This window comes from Phyllostomus hastatus, unplaced genomic scaffold, assembly GCF_019186645.2.
Source record: "Phyllostomus hastatus isolate PE091 unplaced genomic scaffold, TTU_PhHast_1.1 phas_contig_29, whole genome shotgun sequence".
NCBI lineage: Eukaryota > Metazoa > Chordata > Mammalia > Chiroptera > Phyllostomidae > Phyllostomus > Phyllostomus hastatus.
Genome location: NW_025333835.1, coordinates 42,468,897 through 42,485,542, shown reverse-complemented (window position 1 = coordinate 42,485,542; position 16,646 = coordinate 42,468,897). Strand labels below are relative to the sequence as shown.

The 16,646-nt window shown below is 47.4% G+C and overlaps 1 protein-coding gene across 2 annotated transcripts; it reads left to right on the top strand.

Moving 5' to 3' along the window:
- The first annotated feature begins 1,135 nt into the window (after positions 1 to 1,135).
- On the top strand, positions 1,136 to 15,972 carry CKAP2 (cytoskeleton associated protein 2). 2 transcript variants are annotated; one of them, XM_045839075.1, is made up of 9 exons: positions 1,136 to 1,205; positions 2,144 to 2,228; positions 6,217 to 6,295; positions 6,411 to 7,285; positions 7,739 to 7,943; positions 9,059 to 9,229; positions 10,592 to 10,661; positions 14,260 to 14,515; positions 15,022 to 15,972. In XM_045839075.1, the coding sequence occupies exons 1-9, from the start codon at positions 1,136 to 1,138 to the stop codon at positions 15,275 to 15,277; spliced, it is 2,067 nt and encodes a 688-aa protein (XP_045695031.1). In that variant the 3' UTR covers positions 15,278 to 15,972. The 2 variants fall into 2 exon arrangements, with proteins under 2 accessions (XP_045695031.1, XP_045695032.1); XM_045839076.1 differs by lacking the exons at positions 10,592 to 10,661; positions 14,260 to 14,515; positions 15,022 to 15,972 and having other exon boundaries at positions 6,220 to 6,295; positions 9,059 to 9,238.
- Positions 15,973 to 16,646: the final 674 nt, after the last annotated feature.

The window sequence follows — 16,646 nt, the reverse complement described above, 5'->3', positions numbered from 1 at the left end:
CTCTAGATGATTTCCATATCCATTTAAATTTCAGAATACAATGTCCAGCTGCGGACGCACTCAGACCTGGGCAAGGGAGGTAGAAATGGCACCCTCCTATCTCTGTTTTTAAAAACCTGCCTGAAACAACCCAGCTTAGCCTTAATTCAGTGGTCGGGCAAGGTGGGGAAATGCTATGGATCCAATGCTTAAAACAAGAAAGATACAGCCCAGGCAGAACTCCCTAAGTCTCCCCTATCCCACCCCCAAAACTTGTCCAGCTCTGAATGATTTTTGTTTTGTGGACTGGGTGTTTGCTAGGCTTTTAGGAAGGGGATAGATATTTTAGGTAAGACCTGAAAGATTATGCTAGCACCTTTAAATGCACACCCAAAATCTCTACAACAAATGCTGATTTTAACCTTATAGGAGAACTAAAAGGGAAGGCTCCATCCTCATCTTATCCCTTTCTCTTCCTCTCCCCGTTTCTGCATCTGATGACTGTGTAGCACGAAAAGAATTTACATCTTAATTTCAGTTCCCCTTTGCAAGCTTTGTGGGCAAATAACTTCTGAGCCCGTCCACTCATCGGTAAAACAGGCGATGACGGCGACCCCCTTCAGGAACTGTGATATCGCCACCAAGTACTGCTTATAAAAGGGAAATACACGCTCTCTCGGTGGGTGGTCGGTGTCTACAGCCTTTCCTACCACCTCCTCGGTGAACACACCCACGTTTAATAAGAAACGCAGCCAAACAACAACCCTTTTCCCGTCTGCCTTCCTTAACGGACTGTGGGCGTCCAAACACTGGTCCCATCTGCTACACAGCAGGGACTCTGCACGCCGACTCCTGCCGCCTTCCAAGTCCAACCCGCGGCGCGCTGTTTTGATTTGAAAACCGTGGAATCGTCCCGGAGCAGCCCCAGCAGAAGCTGGGAGACACAGGACCCGCCCAGGCAACCGTAGTTCAAGCCCCGCCCCCTGTCCCCATTGGCCTATTCAATTTACGCCAACACCAATGGGCGGAGGCAATGGCGCGCCACCTAAAAACCCAGCGCCTGGGGGCCTCGGACTGCGCGCGCTCGCTCGCTCGCTTCGGTCTCGGGGTTGCGGAGCGCTCGAGGCGGAGACGGGTCCCCCTGCTTCGCTCTGCGATGAGCACCCCCGAGGTGCCGCGCGACCTGCAGCTTCCCCCGAGTCGGAGGGCCCAGCCCGCGTTCAGAGGTGAGGGCTGCGGTGGCGGGATCTGCGCGAGCCGGCGAGGGGAACTGGGACGGCCGGGGTGGGGGGGTGGGCGGCTCGGGCTCAACCGTCAGGACCCTGGGTCCGCAGACTGGCTTCCACCGCGGTGGCTTGTAGGAGACCCTCATCGGGTCCCCTGGCCCCGCGCAGCTGCACTCCGGAGGGAGTGGGGCCCGTGCCGTGTGCGGGTTGAGCTCTTCGCGCGCTTTCTTTGCTGGCCGGCGTGGGTCACTGGCGGCAGAGAATGGCACAAACGCGCCGCGTTTATCCAGGGGCGCGTGCGGGGCTCGGGACGGAACCGGCGTCGGGGGTCGGGGACCGGGGCCCGCGGGGGTTTGCGGGGTCCGCCTGCAGCCGCGCGGGGAACGGAATGCGTCCGCGCGGGGTGGCCCCACCTCCTGAGTTGGAGCAGAAGTTCTGGAGAGCCGGGGTGTCTCATCTGATGCTGGGTCGTTAACGCCCCCCACGTTAGGGAAATCTAGGCTCGGCCAGGTCTTCAGAAGCAATACCGTTATTTCTTTGGCCTACAAATGGGGAAACAGAACAAAGACCATCTCGCCCAGCTCAATTCTGGTAAATGAGGCTGAACTTGGAGTCTAGTATCTTCATCTCTACCGTTTGATTTCCGAGAGCTTGGCTGTCCGTGACCGTGTGCTGACAGTGACGTCCTCCAGGTGTTTCACTGTGGGACGGTGGGTAACGCGAGTCTCGAGCCGAGTTGTCGTGGGGCCTTTCCTAGCGACGGTCTCGTAGAAACGGGGTTATTTCCCCAAGGCAGCGCTGCATGGGGCAAATTCTCTGTTACGCACCGAATGTGATGCGAAGTTGAGCATTTGTCGGAGTCAAGTCTTCCCTCAGTCAATGTTTATTGGATGTTATTAGTGTAACTCATGTTGACTTGTAGCTCTTTTGTTATTTAGAGCAAAGAAAGCAAAAACTCAAGGAACACATGTTGAAAAGGAAAACTTTTTTTGCGTACAAACAGGAAAATCAGATATTATCCAGGTGAGGTCAAAAATACATTTTTTAAAAACTTCTGATCTGTAAACTTAACACCAGTTCAGAGCTGTCCAATAAAAATGTAATGGGAGCCACTTGCGTCATTAAAAATCTCCTAGCAGCCACATTTTGAAAGTTATTTTTTTAAATGAAATGGGTTTTAACAACATATTATTTAATGTCACGTAGCCCTGTGTTGTCACTTCAACATGTAACACTTTAAAACTGGCGATATTTCACATTCTTTTTGGTACTAGGTTTTCCACACTTGCAGCGCCCCTCAGTTTGGGCTGGCCAATGGGAAGTGCGGAGCAGCCACATGTGACTTAGTGGCCTCCTTATTGGATGGATTGCCCGGCACTGGATGAGCCTTTTCTGTGTGAATTAATTCACCCTCCGAGAGGAAACAATTTTAAAGCAAAATGTGTGTTTTTACCCAAATATTGACTTATGGTTTATGCAGTGCTACAAAGGCCAGTCTTGGCATAATTTATCCAGGTTTTAATCAGAGCCCATGTATATGGGGTAGGGGGTGTTGTTCTTCGGGAGGGGGCCCTGCTAGATGTTTGGGAATCATTTGTTTTATTCTCAGTCTTCTATATAGGAATATACTTGTACTGTCTTGTTAAAGTTTTAAAAACAGTGCCTGGTTGTGACGAAAGCAAAAACCCGCACAAGTATATGAAGCAGAAAATACGGTATAACTCCCCCGGGCTCTCTCTGTGCAGTCGGACGTGTGGGCTCTTGAGGGCTGAGGACCAGCAGGGGTGTGGGAGCTGGCCTCCGCATCCCTACGCCTTGGAGGTCACAGGCTCTTGAGTCCGTTCACTGCCACTCAGTGGTAACACGTTGTATGCCCGCCACTCAGACGCAGGCCGAGAGAGTGCAATGGTAGTGCAGCTGGGGTAGCGTGTAAGGTGGTAGGTAGGCAAAGCTGGGTCAGACCATATGGGGGTTCTTGGAACTATGTATGATTTTGCAACTTTATGTAAGTCTGGCATTATTTCCAAATAACATTCAAAAATTTTTTAACTTTACATTTATAAGTTTTACTTTGGAGTAAACATTTTCATAAATCCCGCAGTTCCTTTTTTAAACGCCCCCCCAAGACAAGTTTGTTTGTTTGTTTGTTTGTTTGTTTTGATCTGCATGACTGAGTGGACGGTGATGCCATGTATTTGGATATTTGGGCGGGGAAGACCGAGGGCAGAGTGGGGGAATTGCGGGTTCTGTTTTGACCATGTTAAGTTTGAGGCCCCAGTAAGACATCAAAGGGGAGATGTCAGATAGTTGTGTGTCTGGGGTTCCGGGGGTGAAACTGGGGCTGGACGACAGACTTGGGAATTGAGCGTAGACAATGTTTGTTTAAAACCCGGGGTAGAGTGAGATTACTAGAGAATAGACAGGGGCGATGTTAACTCAAATAAAACAGTGACTCTCAGTTTCTTACTTAAATAAAGAATCCAACTGGGTCGTAGGGTCTATAACGATCTTATACACAATCCAAAGAAAGGAAAATTCTGAAACTTTTTCTGGCTTCACCAAGAAACCTCACAAGTACTGCATTTACTAATTTTGGAAAACAAATGCCAATTTAAATATTACTTGAACAACAAATTATTAAATAGTTGCAGCTTCTTAAAATTGAGTTCTTTTTTTACAGCCTTTAGTGAGGTGTTTTGAGAGTCTTTTGTTAAAGATAGCCCTTCTGAGGGCAATGTTATCCAGACAAGACAGAAGGGGATTGTATATTTTCACTGAAGCCTCCACACTGGACAGGCGACTAAGGTGGTCCGAGTTGTCACTGACGTGAGTCATAGTTTCAGGCACACAGCGGAGGGCCTTGACGTTTTTGTGCATTAGGAAATGATCGCCGTGATGGGTCTGGGGATCAATACCCTTGATCCCCTGCACCAGTGCCGTCCGTCTGCCCTCCCAGCCTGCCCTCCGGCAGCCACCAGCCTGTCCCCGGGGTCCGAGTCTGTGCCTTTCTCTCCGTCCGAGGACTTTGAGCTCGCAGTTAGAAAGGCCGGTGATGTCAGGAGTGTCTGTCGGCACTGACGGGAAAAGAGGAGTTCCTGAGAAATACAAAACTAAAGGGAAAAGGCAGAAGAAAAGTTTAACACCGGAGTCTGGCCTTGAGCCCCAGCGAGGTCAGGAAGAAGAGAGACGGAAAAGAAGTGGACCAGTGAGGCGGCGGGGGGGGAGGGGGGAGAACGGGGGGCCCAGAGGGGGCCCAGGAGGAAGGCGTTTCAAAGGAAGAATGACCATCTGTGTCCAGTGCGGTTGGAAGGCTCAGAAACGTGCAAGTGGGTGCATGCCTTGCCCTACCATTTGCAACGATGGCAGAGAAGGGTCCACATGTCCTTGCTACTGACCAGGACATCTCGGTAGCTGGATACCCGAGCAGAGGGGCTTCCCGTTCCTTCCAGGCCTTGCCGGTCGCCTAGGGCACAGCGACATCTCCCACGGTTAAGGAGTTGTAGGAGAGCAGTGGGGACGCGCCGCTGGCAGGCACAGAGGAGAACACGGAGCGTGGGGATGTGGAGACAGCACAGAGGCCCCTTCCTGTGGAGGAGTTCTGCTGTACAGAGAAACGAGACAGTGAGGTTGCGGACTTTAAACGAGACGTGGTACGCAGTGTTTCAATGCTGATGGGGATGACCTACCAGCGGGACAAGTTAATGATGCAGAAGAATAAGCAAATTATCACAAGGACCGAGTCTCTGGGTGGACAGGAGGGAGAGCACGGATGGAGAGCTGGACCCTAGGACAGCATGGTGGCATCTGTGTGTTAGACGGGAGGGAAGGCAGGGCGTGGGTACAGAGGCAGATGGACTCGAAGTCTTTGGTGGGGGGAAAACAGGCTAATTCTTACTGAGATTGCCTCGATTTCCTCAGTGAGATAACATCACAGTGTACTGTAAGCCCAGAAGTGATAGAAGCTGAGAGCAGTAAGTGGCCTTATTAGTGCAGGTACCACCTTGGGAGCCACCTGGCAGGTGGACCCTGAATCCCGCCACGCCAGGCCACAGGCCAGGAAAGCAGGAGGAGTGCTGGCCACCACGTAGTGAACGCAGGAGCTTAACTGTGGGACATGTCGCTGTGCCCTAGGTGACTGGCAAGGCCTGGAAGGAACGGAAGCCCCTCTGCTCGGGTATCCAGCTACCGAGATGTCCTGGTCAGTAGTAGCAGGGACATGTGGACCCTTCTCTGCCATCGCCGAAAATGTGTCGTGCAAGGCACGTCAAGTCCTGCCCCTTCTCCAGGCAGACTGAGCAAATAGATGTGACAGGCAGCATAACCGAAACGAACAGCTATATGGATAGCAAATTTTGTTGACGCTAAAGCGTACATTTTTTTTTTTGTGTATTTTAATATCTCTGAGCTTGGGATCTGTCTTAGAATCAGTGACATCTCCCTGGCCCTGTTTTTCCCTTGCTTCACTTGCCGAGAGAGTCTCACGGCCGGTGCTGAGCAGCCTGCATCTGTGAAAAGGAGTTGGAGTCAGATCCACGAGGAGGAACCCTTTGGATGTGCACGCTAAATGCAATGCCGGGTAGAAACTCGGGTCCATGTTCTTAGCAATTAAGCTATAAGTGTGTATATGGAAAATTTTAGATTCTTTTGAGAAGACTTAAAATTTTTTTTTTCAGTATGTGTGTTGCCTACTACTTAAAATGAAAACTGACCAAAGAAAGTATTGCTTAACAAAGATTTTCGGAGACCTGTTTGAATGGCTGAGACAGAGTGGGTTAGCCTGAGATGATCAAGTGTTCCCATACTCCGTGGGGAGGGGGGATGTTAAGACTTTAAAGAAGATGTCTTTAAATTCCTCGGCTGCCTTGTCTGTACCATGTCATCATCCTATAATAAAAGTTTTGCTTAAGACAAATAAATCTCTCAGTTCTTCAGTTTAAAATTATAAAGTTGAGTAATTGTTCATGTTCTTTCATCCCTTCTCACCACCCCAATTTTTTTTTTCTGTTTTAAGGAGTGGGAACCAGAGAGTGATGGCATCTGAGGGGCAGGTCCAAGAAGAGACAAAGGTTCTGAAACTTAAGACAAATATGGTAAGATCTGGACACAGTCCTCCAAACCGTCCCTTTCCCCTACCTCCCTTTCCCAGCCTCTCTCTAAAAGAAGTAAGTTCTGAAATAACTGATTTGTCTCAAATGACTCTTTTAGGCTGATAAAGAAAATGTCCATAGACCTACAAAGAGCAAAAATAATATAACAGTGAAGAAAAACTGTATTCCGTTAAAATCTTCTAATGAATTGACCAATTCAACTATAACGATTGATGCACAAAATTGGGAGAATAATAATGAGACTCTGCAGTCCTTAGCGAGGAAGGACGAGCCCCAGGGCAAACGGATGACCTTCAGCCGAGCGTTCCACATCAAGCACAATGATAAAAAGAAAGAGGGGACTACGGAGAGGCCGAAGCCGGATGCCAGCGTACCCAAGAAGCCTGTGCTGGGATGCTACCGTGGCCAGGTGGTGCAGTCTAAGGTTAATTCCTTCAGAAAACCTGTCCGAGCCAAAGACGAGAGTTCTGCAACGGCAGAGAAACCTTCCGCCGCTGTCCCCAAAGCCGCGAAACCCCAGCCCACGAACACCAGCTGTGTCCCAGCGAAAAGTCACAGGGCCTCCACTGTGGCCGCTGCCACTCAGGCCGTGAGCACCGCGTGTCAGAACAAACAGCTCCTGCGCCCCCCTATTAGAAGTCACAGCAGCTATGGCCAGGACGCCCTGAAACACGGCATCGGCAGAGCCTCTGCCCACGTCACAATTCGGAAAGCGTCTCGTGACAAAGAGTCGGTGCACGCGACTCCGGCTTTATCCGGTGTCAAAACCAGCTCTTCTCGGGGAGTGGGAGGAAATGAGACGCTGTCCAGAAGCATCACAGCTGACGCGATAGCCAGGCCTGCTCCACCGCCGAACACCAGCACCACACGGGCGGGAGAGCCGGGCGCCGCCGACCAGCGCAGACACACCATAGCAAAGGCCGCTGTCGGCAGTAGGCCCGCCCTGCCCAGAGAAACCGCCGGGGAGAGGAGGTGAGTGGGCGCGATTCATTAGCTTCATTGTCGATGGAGTGCTGCTTGTGAATCTGGTTTATAGCCTGGGATGTGTTAGAATTGTGTGTGTGTGTGTGTGTGTTCTCTGTTATCGTATGCAGACAGATTTAAGCAAAGCTGTAAGTGGAACAGCCTGGTCTGAGTTACTGTGTCTGAATGGTTTTTTATTAGGTTTTATATAACATGAGTTAAAATGCTTAATAAAATTGGGGAAGATTTTATAACCTGTCCATTTAAAAATTCATTCCCGTGTCTTTGAGCATGTAATTAGCATGGATGTGCTTAATGACTTTTCCTTCAAATCTGTGAACTGTGTGTCTGTGAACTAGCGTGGAACTCCTTAGAGACCGGGGACAGTTGTGGATTCCCCCCTCTCTGACGGTGCTCACAGGGCACCGCAGTGACACGCGTGTGTGCTGCTTCTGATCACAGGGCGCGCCTGAGCGAGTGGCGAGCCAGCAAGGGGAGGACGCTGAAGAGGCCCCCCAGCTCGGCGGCCGGCCAGCCCGCGTCCGAGGAGCCGAGTGAGAAGCCCGTGGGGTCCTTCTGGACCACCATGGCGGAAGAAGATGAACAGAGGCTGTTCACGGAGAAAGTAAACAAGACGATTTCCGAATGTCTGAACCTGATCAGTGAGGTAGAGTCTTCCTCTTATGTTTGTACAGTCGTTCGCACTTTGCAAAGTTCCTCCATAAATATTATCATCCCATTACACTGCATTGTCGGGCTTTTTTGACCAAGTCAGTGGTGTTATGGAGACTTCCTGATAACTGTGAGATTATCTCTCTGTAGCCTTTAATGGGCTGCATTTTGACTGAGTTCATAGAAATACTCACACATCAAAGGGATACATATTTTTTTGCTTGAGTTGTGAAGACTCTATTCTTCTATGGTGTTAGTCATTTACCCAAGACTAGCAGTACGGATTAGTGAGTCATTATCGCAAGTTAAATTCAAGTTCATTAAAATATTTGCAAACACTCCCATTAGTCTTAACCAACATCATTGTGGTCTTGGACTTACCGTAGTTTTACTGTTTGGACGAAAGTGTGCCGGACTGTAATCATTAACTCCAGAATGTTTTCTTTATTTCCCAACCACTCTGTAATCTTGCACCAGTCACACACCGCTAAGTTCCAGAGCGAGATTGAATACACGGGGTATGATATCAGACCGTCTCTAGTCTTCATGAGCATCTGTGAACTTGTCGTAGTTCTGTGGACCAGGGAAAATTACCATCAGGAAAACAGATTCGATTCTTATTTCTGCTTAGCTGGAGTTTTTTATTGATATGGTAGAATTTTTCTGCCCTACTAAACTATGTCTAACTCTTACTTACATAAACCATTACAGATTCATTTAACCCTAGTAAAAAAAAAAACCTGACAAATATAGTTTTTAAATTTGCAAGCTGTTTTCACTCATAAACATTTGGTAGACACAAAAAATTCTAAATAACTAGCAGATGGAATCTGCACTATATAAGAGGATAAACGTAAAGACCAGGTAGAGTGTTAGTCATTTTTTGCTAATATTTTTCCCAACCATGATTTTCTTGTGCCTTGTATTTATGCCTGATGTGCTCCTTACTAACTCTTCAGAGTAAGTTTGGGGTAAGGAGAATAATAGTGAATATTTTTATGAATTTCTCTGACACCTTTTTCTCTCACTAATCTTGACTGTAATGAGCTTAATTAAGTTGATACATTCTAGGCTGAAAGACACCACTCACTTCATTTCTTGATATTTTAGGGATGCCCAAAAGAAGAAATACTGGGCACACTGAATGACCTTGTTAAAAATATTCCAGACGCCAGAAAACTGGTTAAGTATTGGATATGCCTTGCACGCATCGAACCACTCACGAGCCCCATTGAAAATATTATCTCCATCTACGAGAAGGCCATCCTGGCCGGAGCTCAGGTGAGATAAAGACTTACCGGTGTGTGTTAATTACAGTGGGAATTACTCAGAATTTTTGGGGACGCAGCACAACATAACTTAATAACACAAGTTGTGGTATATGTGTAGAAGTAATGAGTGTTTAAAGGCCACAAGACTTGCACACTGTAAAAGCTGTTTCTCAGCCTCCCAGAATTTGCCCTCATCCGAGGGGTAGTCAGACCTCAGAACTGCGGTGCGGTGGGTGTGCGGCGGCTGACCTGGACGTTGCCTGCAACCTGCTGGGAGAAATGCGGCAGCTCAGCTTGTCGTTGTGCACCTTTCCTAGTTGAGAAACCTCCGGGCGGGTTGGATTTTAGTATTAACATGTATTTATAAACTGTTTACAATGAGTTTTTACAAATTCTTCGTGTTAGCCTTTCCTTAAGAAAGGTCTACTCATAACAGTCTCAGCAAAGCCCACGGATGCCGTTTGACGTTTCCCCTGAACGGGAATCGAGTATTCGGTAGACATTCTCTCCATGGCTGTTACACATAAAACACTTTGCTGCCGAAGGATAATTGTGTTGGACAGGATCCCACCTGCAAGGGAGTGGCAGGGCCCTACGGCCTAGAAGCAGGAGGGGGCTACTTAAGGAGGCGGGGCTGGGGCGGCAGCCGGAGCTGAGGGTTCGCCCACAGAGCCGGGGCGTGAAGAGAAGGGTGTGACCCTGGGCAGAAGTTGGTAAACGAGGCTCAAAATTAGCCCAGAAAATTGAAAGCAGGATGGGTGAGTAGCTCAGGACTAAGTTCTAGAACCAAGAATAAGAACCAGAGCATCCCTTTTATATAACTTCTGGAACATGTCGCGTGAGCAGGCGTGGTAGTTCACAGGAACACGGGGAGTGCGTGTAACACCTGGCATACAGGGAACAGTTACGTGAGCTGTTGAAACTTTTGACCTTGAGCTGTTCAAAGATGCGTTTAATACCATGTGAAACAACATCTAATCATGCACTTGAATGTTGGAGAAAAGGAGTAAACTATACTTAACACAAACGTCAGTGCAATCAGCTCTTCAGTAGATATTAATAATGTTAATTTGCTACTTGTTCACTAACTTTGTTTGCACCAGGCACGCAGCAGTAGTTACCAAAGGTGAAAGAAAAATTATGGGGGACACCTTAAGCTGATGAAATTCTGTCCCTTATGTTTGTTTTTATTTTATGAATTGAAAAAGACAGTTTTTTTAATGTGAGTGGCAAAATAAGTGGTTTAAGAACCCCTGCCTTGTTTTAAAATATAAAACTTAATCACTGCATTTAATATTTTCAACTTGGACCGACATAGTGTCTGAGAACATGAAACTAATTCCTGTCTGCTTCTTCATTGAAAAAAATCAAGCCCATTGAAGAAATGCGACATGCAGTTGTGGACATCCTGACAGCGAAGGGTCAAGAGAAAGTTGAACTTGGTAAGTTCGTTTCTCTTGTCTCCTCGAAGTGAATTGTGACTTCATTAAATTTCTTTGCTGAATTATTTTTATTTTACTGTTTAAAATTTTTAAAAATATGTAGGTTGATCTTTCCTCACACTTCTATTGCCATACTTCTGAGATTCGGCTTTGTGTAGTATAAAGAATTTTAATGAGGAGGTCTCCTTCAAAACCCAGATTTGCCTCTGAGTGTCTGTGGAAGTTACCGCTGTAGACCGTAATCTCCTGTTTTACGATTGAGGCAGTTTGCTAGACAAAGAACAAGTATGAGTGACCCACGGTCATGGACAACAGTGTGGGAACTGACTGTGGGAGTGGGGTGGGGGGATGGGCGGAGGAGGGCAAAGGGGGGGGGAATTAGGACAGCCATAATAGAATAACAATAAAAAATGTTTTAATTTTAAAAAGTTTGCCGCAGTTTGCATAGATGCCCTCTAGAGAGACTTCTCACCTGTTAGATTCTGTGGTATGTCCTGTGCTGTGGAGAAGCCCGTTCAAGAATTCTCTTTGCGAGGAGGAGTAGGCTGAGAAGAGAGAAGGGAGTCCTTAACTGTTACGTACATAAAATGTAGACATTTTCTAGATTCAGATATAGGTTGTGCCAATTACTATGAACGTTTGCAAGAAATTTAACCCCTTAGCTGTAAAATGGAATAATGTTACCCTCCTCAAGGTTCTCGGGACCGTTGAACGAAACGATGGGAGGGCTGGGAAAAGTGGGTTTACAGTTGTGAGTACACGACCACACCCTGTGGCACACAGGGTGTTCACTAAGCTCTAACCGTTACTAACGTTAGCTAGCTCAGATGAGAGAGAAATCACTACATGTAAGTGTAAGATAATCTGTTTCCCTGTTTAGAGTTATTTCCAATGTGTTATTGTAACTCTCTGTGTCAGCCTATCAGAAATGTTTCAGCACCTGTTTTATTCCATCATTGCGCATATCGGGTTATTTTCATTAATTTGATTAAAAGTGTCAGTTTGAACTTTTTAAGGCTCCTGATATGTGCTGCTACATTGCTTTCTAAAAAAATACCTCTATTTTCAAGTGAACTTAAAGATTATACTGAAATCCTAAGTGTGTTACACACGTTTTGGTTCCATGTTCCCAAAACAACTGTTCCAGGAGGGTGATGTGCGCACGGCTGCCTGTGGGCGGGGGCGTCGTGGGCGGGCAGTGCCCTGGGTCCAGCACTGACTGTTGCATCGACGGAGAGCAGATGCCTAAAGCTCTCATCACCAAGAAAGCATTGACTTTGTAACTGTGTATGGGGACAGACGTTAACTAGACTTACTGTAGTGGCAATTTCACAGTTATATAAATGCTGGATCATTATACTGTACACCCGAATCTAATATAATGTTATATTTCAGTTATACCTTAGTTTTTAAAAAATTAATAAAAAGAAGGATCAATCCTGTGTCTTACATGCTAAAGACAGCAAATTAGAAATAAGAGTTTCATTTTAAAAGCCTTGGTATTCTCACCGGCTCTAGAGATAGGTAGAGAGAGAAAACAGTATTGAAATCGGATTCAGTTTTCTGTCCTGTTTTTCCTTAATAGGACAGGACCAGGCGGTGGGCTCTCTTCTGGCAGGTAGAGCGTCCGTCTCGATGGAGGGAGAGACGCTGGCGGGAAGCCCTGGGCTCCCTGCAGTGTGAGGAGGGGGATGGGCACCGCTGTGCCTCCCGGACACTGGGGTCCCCGTGTCCAGCCTGGGTCCCCGTGTCCAGCCTGGCGCGCACCACGTTCCCTGAGCGTCGTCTTCCCTGTGGCTCCCTTTCTCAGCAACGGGCACCGGCCAGCCCTGCACACGGGGAATCTGGGGGTTCTGTTTCACCCCCCCGTCTCTCATCCTCGCCCCGGTTCCTCAGTCAGTCAGGTTCAGTTTAACTCCCTAAGTGTCTCTGAAAATCCACCTGTCTCCCTTCGTCCTTACTCTCACTCCCGTCCTTGAGATTCCCTGCCGCTGCTCCCTGCACCGCAGCAGTGGTCTCCTCGCCCTGACCCCCACCTCTCGCTCTGACCCGCTCCCAGCACTGCGGTCAGAGCGCCGTTGCCCACCCGCTCGAGTTCCTGACCCCAGCCTTTCGGCACTCCCCCACGCCTTCACACCCCTGAACTTTCTTTACTTTTTTCCCCCCACCAGAAGGGGCTATACTACCTGTTTCGCTTCTGAGCCTGTCCAAGCCAGTCTTCTGCTTCTAACCTAATTATCCTGTAGACCTCAGTTGAAAGGTGTTTCTGGGGGGTAGCCTTCCCTTTCTTCCCCCGCCCAGCTGGATGAGATGCACCTGTTTTGTGCTCCCCGCTCTCTCTCTGTACAGTAATTAACGCACTGGGTTGCTTGTTTGTCTTGTCTTTAAACTGTCGACTCGACGGACAGGGGGACAGTGTCTGCTCTTCCTCACCGCTGTATCCCCGGCGCCAGTGCGGCGCCTGGCGTGCGTCAGGCACGTGCACACACACCTGCCCAGTTGAAGAATCCCTGTCCCCCCTCTCCACTTCAACGCCGTTTCACTAAAAGAACCACAGTCAGCGTATCGTGTGCCTGAAATTTAGTGAAAATCTCTAATGATTCCTAATAATCAAACCTGGAGGTCTTTCCAGCCTGATGGATTTACCAGATGTCTCACGAGTAGTTCACATCTAATGTATACATGGAACTTCGTCTTTCCCTGTACCACCATGTCTTCCTCCTCCCCCCCCCCAAAGAATTTTTTTTTCCTGTCATTAAAGACTCCAAAGTAAGACATTTTTGGAGGGGTGCCCCTTACACACACATGCGTTCAGACGTACACGTGCACTCACTTGTTAACTCCCAGCGCAGAAATGACTCTTACCGCAGGCTCCTCCTTCTCATCGCCCCACTCGCACCATTACAACAGCTGTGTGTTCTCACCGTCGCAGGTTCGAAACCACCCTGCGTCGTGACCAGAGCCAGTTGTAGCTCTGTCTTGCCAGTGAATTTTTTTTTTTTTTCCCCAAACTTCGTACACATAAAGTTCATCATACTCGACCCTTCCTGCCTTTCTGAATTCATCACCTCCTCCCTTCATCCTGACCTTGCTCCTTACCTGGTACTCTACACACACTGGCCCTTTGATGTTGTCTTAATTTTCTTCTTCTCTATTTTAGCGTCATACCGAGATTGCCTTCCTGGTCTTGTAGGAACTCGTCTTTCAGGACCCAGCATGCACGTCACTCGCGAAGCCTTCCCTAGCCGCCTCCCTGTCCCACAGGGCGAGTTAGATGTTCCTTTTTATGGGTCCTTATCTCCTTTACAACCTCCTTGCTGTCTTATAATTATCTCCAAGTGTGTCTCTCCCGTGGAACGTGAACTCCTGCAAGGAGAGAGGTGATTCTGTGCTTCCATGTGTACCTACAACCCCGCACACAGGTGTGAATAAAGAGTGCTGAACAGTAATCGGCAGCATTTGCTTCGGAGAATGATGGTTAGGAGATAACTTGGTTCTCTTATTTGGAGAATCTGGCTCGCTGTGAGGAACATTAATGTCTCCTGGTTTTGGTTTTCCAGTCTGACCAAAAGCATAACCTGTACATGTATCTCTCCAGGAGAAAATTCTGAGGAGGCCGGTACAACCAAGGGACCGACCCAGGAAGTCAGCCCTGGAGATGCCGGTGTTCATGCAGAGCCAGGAAAGCCCGAGGTGGAAGCGAAACATCCCAGGAGCGTGGCGTTTCAAGACTGTGAACAAGAGCGAGCTGGCAAAACCCAAGGTCCAACCAGTGACGCTAAAACCCCCAACACAGAAACTCGGAATAGTTGCTTAATTAAATACAATGTGTCTACTACACCATACTTGCAAAGGTAAGCTTTTAAAATGCAGTGTGCAATGAGTTGTTTTTATGGTTGGGATTAATAATAAAATAATAAATAACAAAAGTCTTTAAGGTAGCTTTTGGATAGAACTTTGTTAATAGAAGGGTTTCAAACAAATTGAATGTCATTGGGCCATCACCTTTTAAATACTGTATTTGCTTGCTTTTCCCTAAATATTGCTACTTTGAAAAAAAAATTTTATATCACTTTATTTAATTGCTGTTTGTGTATTATTGGTAACAGTAGGTTTTGGAAATTCAAAAGTTAGCCACTTCTACAGATATTTGCGTATCGGTTGTTCAAAAGTTGTAACAAAAAATTGGGGAAGTTTCTTATTTCAAGGAGCTTGCAGTGTACCTCTCTATAAGACAAACGGCCGCATGGTTGTACGAGTTATGGTTTGAAAAATGACATCACAATACACAGTGAAAATGTTAATGTGCTTTTTAATTTTTAACTCTGGGAATCCTTTTGTGGATTTTTTTTTTTTTTAGTGTAAAAAAGAAAATGCAGTTTGATGAAATGAATTCTACCCTTAAAGAGCTCAAGTTTATTACTCCAGTGAGACGTTCTCAGCGGCTCCAGGACAAGACTTCCAAACTGCCCGACATGCTGAAAGACCATTACCCCTGCGTGTCTTCGCTGGAGCAGCTCACGGAGCTGGGGGATGAGACCGACGCCTTCATTTGCCGCCCCAACGCGGCCCTGTACCGGATGTGCGTGGAGACGGAGACCGAGTCGGAGCAGTGAAGCTGGGGCGAGAAACGGGGTTTCATGACCCTGGGGTGCCTGTTTGCTTGTTGTGGCCTCGTGCAGCTCTTAGGTCAGGAGCTGGCCAAATGCCTAAGTGTTTGGGGCAGTGAACCCTTCTTCCCCGACACTCTCAGCACAGCAGGCGCGGCGGGTGCCTTCTGGGCCGGAGAGCCCGTCCGCCTCTGCGCTCTCAGACTCCGCGTTCTCCCAGGCGGGCGCGTTTGTCCGCCGGTTGACCACGTTCCTTTAACGATAATTAACAAGTGTCCTAGTGTTGGTGGTATTTCTAAAATAGCTAATAGTTAAACTTGTTTTGTAACATGAAAACTTAGGTGTTAAACCACGTCCCTGGAGCATGATAGTTACGCACTGTAAACAGCCTCGTCGCCCCACACACGTATCACTAATAAAAGTGTTTATGCCTTCGAGCCGATGCTCGAACGGCCTGTCTGCTCCACCAGGTCTGCGCTCACTCGGTTCAGCTGTGCTGACCGCGTAGTCGGTCCTTGCAAGAGCCGAGGTGACTTTAATAAAACTACAGTGGGGACGTGGTTGAGAATCGCATAGGCTCATTCCGTTCATGTGTTCGTTTGTGTCACAGCGCCTCTTACTGCCTTCGCATGTTCTGAGTGTAGAATGTTTATTTTTAAACTATGCCTACTATGTAAACAATAAATTAAAATATCTACATAGTGCTGTTTCGATGTCATTTGTTTCAACAAACATGAAATGCAGTTTAACCACAGTGAATAAATTCAAACCTTGCCTCTGGAAATGAACAGTGGTATCTGACTTGAGGTTTTCAGCACGTAATATAAGTTATGTGCTTAATGGTTTTTTTTTAAAGTAATCTCTGTACCCTAATTTTACCGTAATTATTTGGCTCTTTTCATCCTTTGTACAAGTGGCACAACATATGCCACTTTGAAATAAACTTCCAGCCGGCTTACCTGTAATAACCTGTAGCTTTTTAGTACCTACAACATAACATTCATTTGGTCATAAAGCATAGCTTAAAATACCTCTGTAAAAGAGAACTTGAGATAAACTTCTATATTTGGACGAATTTTATGGAGCGTTGACCCCCTCCGTTAACTGAGGGAAAATTTATCTCCAAGTAGTCATAGTTCTAATATTTGCAGACACAGGTCAAACTCCTTTTCACATGCTTAAGAGCAGGCACGTGTGGGACCTAGGGTTTGTGCCCAGCGAGTACCTCCATGGTGCAAGAGCTGTGAGTTTCAACAGCCCTGTATTCAGAATCCCAGCTCTTGCCTTTCTTTCAACAATATGGGACCATGAAGATGTTACTCAGTGGAACGCACCTTTCTGAAAGGTGGAGATAATCCCCTCTGGCCGTTTTGTA

Excerpts from the sequence above, each read along its gene's own strand:
- CKAP2 (XM_045839075.1), top strand. The coding sequence starts at position 1,136 with ATGAGCACCCCCGAGGTGCCGCGCGACCTGCAGCTTCCCCCGAGTCGG. Across the intron at positions 9,230-10,591 it reads CCATCCTGGCCGGAGCTCAG|CCCATTGAAGAAATGCGACA; the intron begins GTGAGATAAAGA and ends AAAAAAATCAAG. Across the intron at positions 10,662-14,259 it reads TCAAGAGAAAGTTGAACTTG|GAGAAAATTCTGAGGAGGCC; the intron begins GTAAGTTCGTTT and ends GTATCTCTCCAG.